Below are 16490 nucleotides of genomic sequence, written 5' to 3' on the forward strand. Positions count from 1 at the left end.
GCTGTAAATGTGAGCAAGGTAAATGATCACATTAAATTACTCGGGGCTATCACACTAAATATTGGAGTGCATATACTAATAATTAGACTTTGTACAACAAATATCCTAAATGTATAAGTTTTGGCCGTTATTTCCCAAAATTGGTCAAATTGGATTGAGTTATGTTTCATTTGGCAAAATAAGGGAATCTTTTTAATAACAAAAAATAACAAAATTAAAAAATAAAATAGTGCTGTATTTTGATGACTTGAAACGGGAGTAGTGAAATTGCCACATGCGATGCAAATTGTTCTTCATAATAGGTGGATTGGGTATGTTAAAAGGGCATTTCGTGATCCACAGCCTCATCCCCCCACTTTTCTCAAAAAAATTTGAGATTTTTATACCACTGGAAACCTCTGGCTACATAATGTTTATGTACCAGAAATTTCTTGCAGATTAATTCGTTTAGCAACAATATCGTCAAATTTGAATTTCGTTCTGGTATACCAGAACGAAATTACAACAGTGGCCTATGGAGCAGTGTAATACACATATTCATGCATAACTCACAAACGCAAAATCGGAATCCACTGAAAATTTGGGAATAAGCTTTTTTCGTGGATATCTACTGAAAAATGTCATAAAAAGAGGATGCTAGGATCACGAAATCCCGGCTCCTTTGATATGACGGCATTAAAATGTAAATTTTACGTGAGGTAATCAGAGGTAGAAAGCTTTATGTAATGTCTTAGACGAAAAAAAACATCGCTTAATGATGAGGTTTTTATGTTTGGAGCATAATGTTAAATGACACGCATTCACGTCATAATTACTTATTTAAATATCACATACCCTGACATGGTCCATAACATAGAACTCAGTACCGATGACAGATGCATCATCACAATAGATGACAGGTCTTGGCACAGGAAAGCCAGCTTTGTGTAAAGCAACCTGGACTTCATACTCTTGATCCACCTAAAATTAAACATTTATAAAGAAACAGCAAGTATAATTTGCTAATAAAATTTGCTGATTATAATTTGCTTTTAAAACATTTAAAGTAGCGGGTTATAAAGTTAAAAACATTTTAAAAATTGGCACAAAACAGTGTATTATTATGTTATTCAAGTGCTGTCAAAAGATGGGCCCCTTTCAGCAGCCGTCCGGGGGGCCTTTAGCTACTCTTTACCTGATGGGCTCCTTTCAGCAGCTGACCTGGCGGCTTCTTACCTGATGTGTTCCTTTCAGCAGTTGACCTGGCGGCTTCTGATGTGTTCCTTTCAGCTGCTGACCTGGCGGCTTCTTACCTGATGTGTTCCTTTCAGCAGCTGACCTGGCGGCTTCTTACCTGATGTGTTCCTTTCAGCAGCTGACCTGGCGGCTTCTTACCTGATGTGTTCCTTTCAGCAGCTGACCTGGGGGCTTCTTACCTGATGGGCTCCTTTCAGCAGCTGACCTGACGGCTTCTTACCTGATGGGCTCCTTTCAGCAGCTGACCTGGGGGCTTCTTACCTGATGTGCTCCTTTCAGCCGCTGACCTGGGGGCTTCTTACCTGATGTGTTCCTTTCAGCAGCTGACCTGGGGGCTTCTTACCTGATGGGCTCCTTTCAGCAGCTGACCTGGGGGCTTCTTACCTGATGTGTTCCTTTCAGCAGCTAACCTTGGGGATTCTTACCTGATGGGCTCCTTTCAGCAGCTGGCCTGGCGGCTTCTTACCTGATGGGCTCCTTTCAGCAGTTGACCTGGGGGCTTCTTACCTGAAGGGCTCCTTTCAGCAGTTGACCTGGGGACTTCTTACCTGATGGGCTCCTTTCAGCAGCTGACCTGAGGGCTTCTTACCTGATGTGCTCCTTTCAGCAGCTGACCTGGGGCTTCTTACCTGATGGGCTCCTTTCAGCAGCTGACCTGGGGGCTTCTTACTTGATGGGCTCCTTTCAGCAGCTGACCTGAGGGCTTCTTACCTGATGTGTTCCTTTCAGCAGCTGACTTGAGGGCTTCTTACCTGATGTGTTCCTTTCAGCAGCTGACCTGGGGGCTTCTTACCTGATGTGTTCCTTTCAGCTTCTAACCTTGGGGGTTTCTTACCTGATGGGCTCCTTTCAGCAGCTGACCTGGCGGCTTCTTACCTGATGGGCTCCTTTCAGCAGCTGACCTGGCGGCTTCTTACCTGATGGGCTCCTTTCAGCAGCTGACCTGGCGGCTTCTTACCTGATGGGCTCCTTTCAGCAGCTGACCTGAGGGCTTCTTACCTGATGTGCTCCTTTCAGCAGCTGACCTGGGGGCTTCTTACCTGATGGGCTCCTTTCAGCAGCTGACCTGGGGGCTTCTTACCTGATGTGTTCCTTTCAGCAGCTAACCTTGGGGGTTTCTTACCTGATGGGCTCCTTTCAGCAGCTGACCTGGCGGCTTCTTACCTGATGGGCTCCTTTCAGCAGCTGACCTGGGGGCTTCTTACCTGATGGGCTCCTTTCAGCAGCTGACCTGAGGGCTTCTTACCTGATGGGCTCCTTTCAGCTGCTGACCTGGGGGCTTCTTACCTGATGGGCTCCTTTCAGCAGCTGACCTGGCGGCTTCTTACCTGATGTGCTCCTTTCAGCAGCTGACCTGGGGGCTTCTTACCTGATGTGTTCCTTTCAGCAGCTGACCTGGGGGCTTCTTACCTGATGGGCTCCTTTCAGCAGCTGACCTGGGGGCTTCTTACCTGATGGGCTCCTTTCAGCAGTTGACCTGGGGGCTTCTTACCTGATGTGTTCCTTTCAACAGCTGGCCTGGCGGCTTCTTACCTGATGTGTTCCTTTCAGCAGCTGACCTGGGGGCTTCTTGCGCACCACTAGTTCACATTCATCTTTTTTCAGGTAAAAGGTAGGGTTTGACTGACCACCCCTAAACAAAAGCAACATAATTGAATTATATTAGGGGACTGTCTTCAGAAGGGGGATTATGAATAATTATGTCAGTGGCCAGAGTTAACGATCCCCATTATCACGGGTCGCGACGAATTTCTTTATGACTCTCCTCTCTTGAGTTAAAAAAATGCACAACCCCCTTCCGCGCACACAGACTCAAGCTATATTATTTCCAAAAGGTCAAGAATGTGCTATATAATTTGTTCCCCAAGCTTATTTGGAAGGAATGCGCGCATAACTCGCGGAAAGTGTACTTGTGTACTGCAAGGCTTCCTTTGGCCAAAAACCCTTAGCGCTATACGTTTTTTAGTCGGAAACGGATATACGGAAGGGGATTTCTACTTCTTCTTTTTTTTAAATTCATTTTTGGCCAACTTTTTTCGGCAGTTTCGAAGCCGATTTTGAAATTATTTCCTGACGATTTAAACAAACTGTAAACCATAATGCGAAAATACGCATGGGACGCTGGTACAAACTTGTTCTTGCCTAATACTATTGTTCCCATATATATTTTGAAAGGATAAGCACAGTAAACAAAAAATGGATAGGGCATATTTAATGATATGCACTAAAAATGGTTTTAAAATACTTTGTAAGTAGAGACATTTTATAATCTGTAACCCTGAGGTGATGGACATATTACTTTATAAATTAGCAAGAAAAAAGGTAGAGGCATAGATGGAAATTATGCCCCCCCATCCTTAAAACTTACTTATACTGTCGCACCTGGAGCTCTGATGTCGTCTTTGGAAACTCAGGAACATTCTGCATCAGAAAGTTGTGTAGATTCAGCTCATTGAACTGATGCTGTTCCCGAACATCTGTGGTATCCATGATTGAATTTTTTGTTTTATTTTTTGTTTGTTTATTATTTGGATAATTGGATAAATCAAGCCCGGAACCGACCCGTCAACAGGTACGAGATAAGCACTTGGTAGCAAAATACTATACGAGAGGTCAGAAATGCAACGGTTATCGTTACCTTTGCAATCAATAATCAAATGGTGGGTCAATCTGGTTAAATACTGGAACTATATACGCATTATTTAAGGGGGTACTACACCCATGTGGTCAATTTGTGACTATTTTTGCATTTTTCTCAAAAAATAATTACACACTGGTAACAAAAGTTATGTATATTATTGGGGCAAGAAATCCAATTACTACACTGAAATTTCAGTGACTCAAGACAAGCGGTTCAGTATATATGATAGGAAACGAGGTACATCCTAGTGGTACCTCATTTCTGGTCATAAATAACAAACCACTTGTCTTGGGTCACTGAAATTCCAGTGTAGTAATTGATTCCTTGCCCCTATAATATACATAACTTTGTTACCACTGTGTTATTAGTTTTGAGAAAAATGCAAAAAAAGACACAAATTTATCGAGGGGTGTAGTACCCCCTTAAGTATTAGACTCCTAAGGGTAGGAAACTCAGACCAATAACAGAAATAATAAGTTTGTGTCTTGATGAGATATGGTGCGCATGTTAGTCGGGTGAGACCCGAAGTAGTCAAGCCTTCCAAGCGACTAACATGCGAGCCATACCTCAACAAGACACCGATTATTTCTGCATGGCAATGGTCTGTTTTGAACCGTTAATCCTACATATACGGCAAGCCAAATACAAATGAATTTGTTTTATCTATTTGCCAAAGGTCAAAATACAAAAGCTAATGTATTATCTTGAAAGTTGATTTGTTTCCCAAGATAAAAGCACCTGTAGCATGTGGAGACAGTGTAATTTTTCATGTATTCTGTGTTAGGGTCTATCTAGGTAGTGATAAATAAAAGTGATTTAATCAAATCAATACGACACCTTGATGAATATTTGTCTTACAAATCTTAGGGTAATTGAATGGTGTCTTAATGGATATCTTGTGTTCCTCAGCAAATGAATTAAAGGGTTTCATTAATTGGTGATTTTTTGATAGACAAATCCAGTAAAATTTTATTCACTTTCTGAGCTTTTGATGACCGGTTATGTCATCTTGATCACAGATGTCCAGGCTTACTGTACTTCCCGCCGTGGGACTTGGTAGTTTCTTTCCCACACGTTCTTGATTGGTTTAACAGCGAGTCGTAGACGTGATCCAGGGAATACATCCCTATGTCTCGATTCATGGTTTTGTCGCCCTTCATCCTGATCGGATTTTTCGAGTGAACTGATTTGAGTCTTTGTCTATTACCTTTGCCCAATCAGACCCATTGTTGATTGTATCGGTAGAGTGGGATATCAAACTTCGAAAGCTTTAGCGGAGATTCTTGCACCAATTGTAGGCAGACAGAACACCACGTGACCTATTCAACATCGTTGGCTGACGAGATCAGTGGTATATTGACGATGGAGACATTTTTAATTCTCATGATGTTGTATCATTATTCACAAACACCCCCATAGACCAAGCGATAGCAGTCATCAAAACTAAGCTCATCAAAGATACTTCATTACCAACATGCACCGTACTCGCCGCAGAAGACATTATGGAACTTCTTGAGTTTATCGTCAGTGTTCCGGTGCAGCGATGGGTAGTCCTGTGAGTACAATCGTCGCCAACCTCTACATGGAATGGTTGGAAGAGCAAGCCATGTCCAGCGCCCCTTGGACTGCAAGCCAAAGCTATAGTGCCGTTATGTGGACGATATATTGGAAATCATTAAGAAAAAGTTGGAAGGAAAGATACCCTTCTTAGATACATTTATTGTCAGGAAAACGGGGCCAGAAAAAAAAATGCACACAGACCAATACTTAAACTTTGCATCACAACATCCATTGCATCAAAAACTTCGTGTAATCCGGACACTACTTGATGCAGAACGTAGTAACTGAAGAGGAAGATAAGAAAGAGGAAGAATTAAGAAAGCATTAACAAACTGTGGTTATCCCAGATGGTCTTTTGACAAAGTCAAACATCAAATGTCAAAAAAATCGAAGAATAAGGAAACCAAAGACAAGAAAACTGACGATGACCCGTCGAATGGTAGTACTACCATACATAGGGTACCTGCAGGTAATATGGGACCATTAAGGACGTTTAGCTTATGTGCATAAAAACTATAGAAGATATGCCCCAAAGAGATTGTTATGATGAACAACCTGTCCTTTAAGATTAATAAAACAGGCAATGTTATCTTGTTTTTATGTTTGTTTGGACGTTATGACGTCAAAATGACGTCATCGTCAAGTGTCCCATATTACCTGCATGTGCAGGTAATATGGCAAACTGTGTTATCTCTATGGTGAAAATCAAAATGTTCACAAAATCACTCTTTTGTTCTAAAAACATTTTTGTTACATGATTTTGAATGTTAAATGCAAATTTCAACAAGAAAATTCAATTTTCTAAATAGTTTTGCTTTTCGCATTGACAATGCACACAATTTCCTATGTGTCCCATATTACCTGCACCCATTCAGTTGAAAATCAGAGAAAATAATCATTTAAAAAAGAAAGTGCCACTTTTCAGTGGAATTTTACCTGCTGATAAGCTTAACCCATCACCTAAAGATCATAAAAAGTGACAAATGCACCCTCAGTACCAGAGTATTTGGATACACAATCATAAAATGTGGCGTCATTGATTTTATATCAGGCCAAAAAAACGACGTAAATTTTTGGGCAATTTCACTCTTTTTGGCATTGATTTCCAAGAGTTTGATACACAGACTCCAAAACTGCATTTCTAGAAGCACAATTGATGTCTCTAAACACTTAACAAATCAACTTAAAGTGTGTACCTTCTCTAAGCTACTTTTTGTTAAAATGAAAACAGGTGTCCCATATTACCTGCTGTCCCATATTATCTGCAGCTACCCTAGAAGGACTTTAGGAAAGGCTGCAACGAATTTTCTGGAAGTAGCGTATTGCCACCACTATGATGTTCCATAACACTCTAAGAAACCTACTTGTCCATCCTAAAGGCAAAATTGTATATAGTTGTATATAGCGTGGAGTGCAAGGGATCTGGCAAACCTTATATCCGTGAAACGGTAAGAGCATTCGGAACACCAGAAAAGTACGCAGAGAAAGAAAAGAGCAGAATTTACACCAAAAGAAAAGAATCTCTAACAGAACAAAACAAATCCGCGATAACCATGATAACAGACCAGATCCCAATGTCTCAATATATCTCCCGAGAATACCATGAAGAGTCGCAAATCAGAAAGAATACGTGTTATTAAAGCAGATGGGAGTTGGGACCCTTAGTGCACCCATCCGAGATGCACCCATCCGAGATACTACTGAGGAAGAGGTTGCTATGCCTGAGAGGAGTGCTAATGATAACGGCATTACCCCAAATTCTACGAAAAGGATAGCGCTTGACGGCAGTATTACCAATCGGCCTCATGTCAACCTGATAGGAACATGGAATGTAAGAGCTAAGAATCAGAATGGAAAACCGGAGCTGCTACCTGAAGTGGCAGATATAGACTAAATGGAAATCTTTTCAACCGGATAAAAACACCCAAAAATCTTGTTCTCTGGAAAACCGAGTGGGAGAAAAAAAATGGAGTTGCTGTAATCTCGAAAGGAGCGGCATGCAAGGTATTTGTTAGCTACAATCCCATTTCCGTCCGACTCATCACTGTAAGCCTTCTCGCTAAGCCCAAACCAATATAAACCAATAATATTTATGCTCCAACATCTAGTCATGATGATGCCTTGAAGCATTGAAGAGTTTTATATGAACAGATGCAATCAGCCATGGTCAAGATTAAAAAAGGAGATGTATGTGTGGTCATAGGTGACATGAACGCCAAGATTGGAGAAGGCGAGAACAAGATTAAGAAATGTAGAATTATTGGAAACAGAAATGAACGAGGGGAAAGGCTTGCTGAATTCTGCTTCACCAACAACCTAGCATTCACGAATACTTGCTTCAAATACCACCAAAGAAACCTGTACACATGGAAATTACCTGGCGACCATTACAGAAATCAGATCTACTACATGATCATGATGAACGGAAGGTGGAAATCGAGTGTCATGGATGCAACACCTAGGTTTCATTATCATTGAGGTATAGACGAATCCAAGTAGCCAAGTCATGGTCAGGATTTGGTCGGACATCTTTGGGTAGCCGCTAGCACCAACCTGGTGCTTTGAGCGTCCAATTGTGCAAATAAAAGCCGCCTAACACCTAGAGAAGATGCAAGGACGAGGAGGGTTAATAGAATAATACTAGTAGCTAATAATATATATAATGGAGATAATTCCGCAGGTAATCCCGTCGCATCTATTCATACATATAGCCCTTTTGTTCGCAAGTACATCAATGCATAGATACCGCGTGTATTAATCCGATTATTATGTCACTTCAACAGCGAATAGACCATGCTATGTGTTTTGTCGAAGGGAACTGTATTGTGTTATTCTTTTGTCTGCCTGTGTTTTCGTGGAAGGTGTAAAACGGGTGATGGAATGCAGTTTAAAATTTCCGCCAAGGCCGAATCATTTCACATTTTGAGTGCATTGTAGCCGACGGCTACCCAACTAAAGGCTGCTAGTCAGGTGTAGGAATGCGTGTATTTGGATTCGTCTATAGGACTTTTTATTTTTTCGGAGAAGAGCAGGGCAACTACTTGATTATATTTCTACATGTTCATACTACATACTCTGAAAATTTTAGAAAATTCGCACGAGTCCGGTTTTTTAAAAATCACATTTTTGTTCCTAAAATGGGGGTTATAGCGCCCTCAACGGGCACTCTCTCCATAGGGCTACATGTAAAGACCAGTTATTGACAAATGGCCCTAAAATAAAACGGACTCGTGCGAATTTCCTCAAATTTTGCATATGATGTAGATTTATCATCTGGAATGTAATGCAAGTGATGTCGTTGCTGCTCTTCTAAATTAATTTTTAAAATGTCCGCCCCAGACCAAGGTGGCAAAGACACACCCTGGTGATGAGTGTGACACATATTACATACTACCAGGGCATGCCATCCTAGTATTACGTAACAAACCGGAAGATGTAGTTTAAGTCTAGACAATAGGCGGATTAGCGGCCATTTTGTCTTCTACATGATTTTATTCACGTGTCCTTATACTTTAGTACACAAGTATATAAGTTAACAGGTTTACAATTTTAAAATTATATTTCGTGTATACAATATATTCTGTAGTAAATCGATCAAATGACGGTGATTGTTCAGGTATTATATGCTTGATAGAATTAAATTGTCTGACCAGCTAGTATTCTCCTCCGCTGTCATTGTGATTCCAGTCACTCCACGTACCGTGTTGCGAAGGTGGAGGAGACTAAAGCTGTATTAACGGAAACGGAAGGGGTTAAAAATGATGTAGTTTAAGTCGAACAATAGCGTGACGTAGTTTCCGGCATTGTTCCTATGCACTTTCACCCTCCTGATACTACTAGCAGTAAAGATGCGAGTGAATCCAACATGCACCAAACCAAAGAGAAGATCAGGCATACTGAATGTTAATAGGCTGAATGCATGACCCCACCATCAAGGCCAAATTTGAGTATAAAACCGAACAGTTCAGAAACGAATCGATGAGTCCGGCAAGGTCCGTAGAGCTGGCAAAGTAATTGCTCGCGGGCAACTCAACCCAAACCTCCACGTGGTGTCGGATGGATAACGCTAACTTGGGCTCTGGGGAACAGGCTTGGATGCGAGGAAGTCAAGCTAGCGTAGGATCATGCAAAGTAATTTGACCACGTTTTAGCCCTTCCTCGGCTGACTCAGCCTGGTGTGGCTCTGAAGAGACACCGTTTGGTTTTACCACGCAGACAGAGGAACAATCTGGATTTTAGTGTACGAGCAGATACTCAGGAGATATCAACGAGCTAGGCATGAAGAGGATAGAAATAAATAAGATGCAGTGAAGCAGAAAATTACGTATTGTGACTGAATGGAGTTATACAGGTGCAACTTGACAAAGGAGTGAGTACTGGCGCAAATAACCTCAGTAGTTGAAAGCGCCATACAAATCAACAAAAAACAAAAATAAACAAAAAAACGAATCGATGAAACCAATCCTGAATCCTTGTGGATGACGTACAAAACCATATTGACGCAGACAGCTGTTTCTGGAGAAGAATGCTGAACATCAGTTGGAGAGAAGACGGAGAAAGGAATAAACAGAAGCATCCTTGAGGAACTTGTGTGCAGAGACAGCTGCTTAAGAAAGTTAGCCCACCTTGGTCACATCTATGAAGTGGCAGTGCACTAACACTCCAGGCAATAGATAGAAAAGTTGAAGGGAAAGGGAACAGACGACGACAGAAGAAACAATAGTTTGACAACATCAAAGAATGGACAAGAATGAACCTAATGCAAGCCAAGCGTCTAGCTCAGAACAGAACAGCTTGGACGAAGGAGATAAGGAAATGCAGCCAGATGTTAACCAATTGTCAGTTGTGACGGCGGCCGGAGAAGAAGAAGGTCACTCTATTTCAGCAATTTTCCTGGGTCCTTAGTACCATTTCTAGGTATCCATTCTGTTTGGTCAATCGTCCATCTAATGTTCTAGGTAGGTGAACAGCCGAAGACCACTTCTTTTGTTTCACAGTCTGGATGCCACCGGTGACCTGTGTCATGCTTATGATCCACTCATTTGCCCTCTCCTGTCTCTTGTGATCCCGAGCAAGATCTTGACACCCCAGCATACTGAGCAGATACCCGGGGATATTTAATTCCAGAAAAGGGTCGACAGGGAGATACAATGTCACCAAAATTTTTCAACACACCTCTGAAAGCATCATACAAAAGCTTGACTGGGAAAAGAAAGGGATCGACATCAATGGAGAGAGGATATGAAACCTGAGATTTGAGATTTCCCGATGATCTGGAGTCTATGCCGCAACCCCTCAACAGAAGTAACTAAGTGGAGGCTGAAGATCAACATGAGCGAGACCAAAAGCATGTTCAACAGATTTATCATCAAGACGCAAATCTACATTCACCAAACAGCACTACAAGAAGTAGAAGAATATGTGTACTTGGGTCAATTTGTCAAAATGAGCTGCAACCAGTTTGACAAAGTTAGAAGAAGAGTAAGAGCAGGATGAGTTGCTTTTGGAAAATTGAATGAAGTGATGCAGAGCAACATGCCATTATGTCTTTTAAAAAAAATCTACAACCAGTGTGTCCTCCCAGCCATGACATATGGCTCAGAAACTTGGGCCATGACTCAGAGAATGGAAAGGAGCATGCTCGGGATCATAAATAGAGATATGAAAACAAGTGAGTGGCTCAGAAGCATGACACAAGTCACTGATGTCATCCAGACTGTGAAACAAAAGAAGTGGTCTTGGGCTGATCACCTAGCTAGAACATCAGATGGACGATGGACCAAACTGGTTACAGAATGGATACCTAGCAATAGTATTACTCCCCATTCCAAAAAACTGGCAATGAAAACAAAAATGTTTGGTCAATTTTTGGAAATACGGGCCCAAAACATGCATTTGTAGGGAGTTTTTCAACTTTTTTCGTATTCTCCGACAATCAAGCCCAAAGATTTCAAGTTATGCATTCTAATATTTGGAAAACACATTTTCCAATCTTTTTCATAAACAATTAGCAAAAATAACACAAAATATAGTAAAATATTTAACTCTTACCCTATACTCAAGATTTTGAATGCTTAGACTAGTGTCAAGTCTCAACAAATTTGTGACTACAATTGTAAGAAAACATGCAAAATTGCACGTTTTTGGACCATTTTCCTTCAAATCGCAAAATTATTAAAATTTGACTTTAAAGGAGTTTGACTAACTAAAGGATTAGGATCATTTGGCAAAACAGGATAATATCTTTTGAATCCCAAACAATTAGTGCTGTATTTTTCTGGAATGGGGAGTAGGCACCCAGGAAGACAGAAAGTTAGATGGAGGAATGAAATAAAAAAATTTCTTGATTAACCTGGATGGGAAAGATGTGGGATAAATCAGAGTGGCGTCACCTTGGTGAGGCCTTTACCCTGCAGTGGGTCGACAATGGCGTAGGATGATGATGATGATGATTATTCTTCACTCAGTAGGATATAGCTTTATACATAGAAAAAAAACCACAATAAAAATATCAAGAAATATGGGCAATAACTGGTATTGGAAACATGTAGTTATTTCTTCATTTTTTTTTAATTAACTTTCTTTCTTTTACAATTCATTAATTAATATAATAGTTTCTTTTTGTAATACACAAATTATGGTTATATAAAAATAATGAATTTTGATTAAAATAAAATAATTATATAGTATATACATAATTTCACTCAATATATATCTGTCTTGTCCAAATTGGAATGTGCAATATACATAACTTATTTTTTAGTTGCTGTGAATAATTATGAGCCCGGGGGAGGGTAACATTTTGGCAAGTCTAGGGGGGGCAAGCGATTTTTGGCGCACATTCATGGGGTGCCTTTTAAAACAATGCTCTAAAAGGGCTTAGGAAAGCAGTACGGAAACGGTTTGTAAATTGGGATCTCAAAAATTTGCCATTGGCAAGGGGGGGGAAGCCATTTTTGGTGAGCGAGAGACAGCGATTATCGCACAGCCCCTAAAGAACAATCTATGTTTTGCTCTCTTTTTCAAGTTATTCTTAATTGAATGTGCACATTAGAATTTAAAAAAAGGTGTGTTTTTTCATGAACAAAATAAGGGAACAAAATATTTCGTATTTATCCAACTTGTTATAATATGTAATATATGGAGGAGACTTTGTGTATAAAATCAGTACACCTTACAATAATTTATTTGGTAGCAGGTTAGCACAAATTCCTTTTAAGCCAACCAGATAGTACTTAAGGGCAGAATAAGGGGAGAAATAATTTGAGATTTCTTGATACTTATCAACACTAAGTATTCTTTCACTTGAAACTGATACAATACAACTTGTTAATATTTCTTCCTATGTTTCATTGATTTAAAAATCATTTCACTCTTTTCAACTCTAAAAAGTCACATGGCTCAATACAGCTTAGGGATCAAATCTAAACTGACCCGGCGGTTGAACCACATTTCATTTTTTAGAAAACCGGTGAAAACCGCCCGGAACCGGTGGTTGAGTTTTGATTTGATCCCTTAGTAAATTTGCAGGAAATAACATTACGTTTCACTACCTGGAGAGAATTGATCAAAAATTAATTCCTTCCTGAGGTTTGTATCTGTCAATGAGTTGTTCTATAGGATGCCATTATATAGCTAGAGGCAGTATGCAACACAAATGGGTCAATGAGTTACATAAAAATGACCTTGTGTGGTATTTAGTTCCCAGGAAGTGAGTTTTGTCTGAGGTAATTTGTGGTTAAATGTTGATCCCTCACTACAAGAGTTATTAGCGTCGATTTGGTTGAAAAAGGAGACAAGACATGATATTTGTGAAATATTGTGATTATGCATGCAATTCATGTTGCATGATGCGTGCATGACTTTTGACAACATTGCACAATTATTGTGACAAGATATAACTCGAAAAATATGCAAGCAAAAGGTAAACTTTTTGCACTATCGTTTAGAGCACATCAATGCCTAGGGAAGGTTATATCATTTTTTCAAAATGTATTTTTTTAACAAAAATTAATATACACTATTATGCTTTTTCTTTTGCTGAATACAGTCACAAAGTATTGCTTTTTACACATGGTGGTTTTTTTTTCATTATATCAAAAAATTCATTTTGGCCAACAACATTTTTCTTAAGAAAATCATTACTGTAAACTCATTATAACATTTATAACTGTCCATTACTGCATCGATGTTTCCAATAAACTTGGCGGCTTATGCCTGTAAGTATGCAGTTGTTCTAATTTAATCCAATTCTATGGTGTATCTTGTGTACTGAAGGTCTGAAGTGAAGTATTGATGTATCTTTCCACTTGATCAATGTTCATTGCCTGAGGCCTATAGAGTAGTGAGTCATAAAAAATATATATTTTTCCGACCAACTGACCCACCCCAAAAATCCCACTGGAGGGCATGCAAACAATTTTTTTTTGGCCTTATGCAATTAAACTGAAGTATACTCAATGTCATATCTTATAAAATGGATGCAACACAAGATGGATGATCTATTTCACAACCTGATTTTTAACACACCCCTGTGGAAGATTTTGGTGTCATCTCAATTTCACTTCCACCTTATGGTAAATCCAGCTGCAAATATTTACTAGTATTTTGTGAAATTCCAGCTGAAATTTATTTAAAATGGTTGCATAATTATTCCAGATGCAGTCATTTTCATATATGAAAGGTGAGAAACATTTTAGAATTCTAAACAAAATTGTCTAATTTTAGGCCAAATTCAACTGAATTTGATAAATTTCAGCAATTTTCAGCTTGAATTTCACATTAAGAAATATTTCCAAGTGGGGGTGGGGTGTGCTTTTCAAATAGAACAGCCAATGTCTGCACCAAGTCAAGAATTTGAACACATTTTAAACCCCTGCGCACTACCTGCCGATCTAACATTGCCTCTGATTGGTCAATTACATGATATCTTCACATTAATCACCAATCAGAATGGAGCTTTGCAACCCAATTTTTTGGTTTGGTGAAATTATTCTAACAATGTTGCTGATTGGTCCAATTGATAATTATAAATTCTTTTTGGCCAATCGGCAGGTAGTTCTCATGGGGTAAAAAATAATGTAATTATTTGGTATCAAACTATGATACAAAAGCTGAAATGAAAATCATATTTTCTCACGGAGGAAGGATAGACTTATCTAACATAAGTAGATTTCAGTTAAATTACTTTCAGCAATATTATATAACATTTACTTAAAATAAAAAAATAGATTTGTATTTCTTTTTCACTGTCAGATATATTAAAGCACATTACTATCGTGTTAAAGTCTGAATTTTGACAAAACATTAAGGGTGTCTTCTCAGCAAATGTTTGCAACAATTTGTCTTTACATTTATTATAAAATTATAGATTCTCAATCATCTGCATCATCAGCAAAAAATAAATCTCTTAAAGGTTATTATACTGTGAATCACTTGTTTTGAGGGTATTGTGAAAATCTAAACATTTTGCTTTGGAACTGAGGAATATATTCTGAGGTCCATGACTCTTATTTTTGTGAATCCTATGTATCAATGGTTAGTCTCCCACTTTGGTTTGTCCCTCACAAAGGCTCCAGCATTTATTCGTAAGAGCCCAAAGTTGAACATTAATTTGCATCTTTGCTTGCTCATGTAACAATTAGCACATATTTTAGGCAAAATGCATTACGCAGAATGGGCTATTCCATTTAAAATCCACACTACCCCTGTGGAAGATTTAGCTAAAGTCTGCCACAGTGGGAGTATCAATTTTGAATGAAATAGACAATTGGGTAACTTCCCTTTGAAATACTCACTCTAGTTGTGGAAGATCTAGGTAAAGCCATATTACAGGGGGAGTGTGGGTTTCAAAATGATTAACTCTGACCAATTACATTTGAAAAACATACTCCCTCTGTGGAAGATATTTCCAAAAACTTCCACAGGGGTAGTGTGAATTTCAACTGGAATAGCCCAATGCACACAACAAAGTACTTTGAATCAAAGTTGGGCATATAGCAACATAATCCAGTGGTTCACTGTTTTGCCTCTATGAGCTGAATACAAACATGGCGGAGTTGGTACCCTTTGGTTCTACATTCATGTAGATCTTCTTGTTGCATATTGGGAGTGTTATCTGTGAGACTGTGTTCTTTTGCAACATATATACCCAGATAAGGTGATATTAAAGTTGAATATGCAGCGACGCAGCAGTTTCATCGATGATGAAGATTCCTTTAAAAAAATGAAGATCCTTGTCTGACCTAGTTGATTGGAATTACGTCTGATTTTAGTAATTGACTAAATAAAGCGCCCTCTAGCAATTTCAAGCCACTAAGCTTACTTTTCAGCATGTTTACAATTTAGCCATAGTCATTTGATGTTTCAACTCCTGCAAGGCCACCGATGTCAGATGCACCTCATCTGGTCCGTCTGCGATACGTAGAGTACGCGCCCCGGCATACATACGCGACAACGGGAAATCTTGACACACTCCAGCGCCCCCATGAACTTGGATTGCTCTGTCAATGACTCGGCACATCATACGAGGTGCGACTACTTTAATCATGGCAACCTAAAAGAAGGAAACAAAGAAGAACAAAGATTTAGTGTGATTGCAAGACAATTTTCGCGAAAAACACCGATCATATATATGTAGGCATCAAAATAATATAAACTAATCAATTTCTGGCAATACGATGCATCAAGTAAGGACAACATGGTACATGATTGGTGTGAACAATCATACCATGCTGCCATGCCACACGCTCATCAAACGCATTGTCGCCAGTGTGTATTTGGTTAAGGTGTATTTGCTTAAGGTAGGAAACTCGGTTCCCACACGTCGGCAAGGAAAAAATTATAAAAAATATTCTGCCTCCTGGTGCACACCTCTTAATTTTTATGAGTAAACGACACATCCCAATGCTTGAAACCACAAAATATTTGAGCTGCTAATTTGCATCAATTAATGAATATCAATTAATTAGTTTAACCTTAATTTTACGACTAATAATTATTGCTAGCAAAAACTTCAACTCTGATTCCAACTTTCACTATTGGAAAAATTGTA

General features: G+C 39.3%; 1 protein-coding gene across 1 annotated transcript in view; it reads right to left on the reverse strand.

The window, feature by feature from the left end:
* Positions 1–12415: 12415 nt before the first annotated feature.
* LOC140168027 (acyl-CoA dehydrogenase family member 11-like) overlaps positions 12416–16490 on the reverse strand; it is a 47001-nt gene continuing 42926 nt past the window's right edge. The window contains exon 18 of the mRNA XM_072191331.1: positions 12416–15992. Within this exon, the coding sequence (XP_072047432.1) occupies positions 15774–15992 (219 nt within the window). The 3' untranslated portion in view covers positions 12416–15773. The remainder of the gene's footprint in view (positions 15993–16490) is intronic.

This window comes from Amphiura filiformis, chromosome 13 (assembly GCF_039555335.1).
Source record: "Amphiura filiformis chromosome 13, Afil_fr2py, whole genome shotgun sequence".
NCBI lineage: Eukaryota > Metazoa > Echinodermata > Ophiuroidea > Amphilepidida > Amphiuridae > Amphiura > Amphiura filiformis.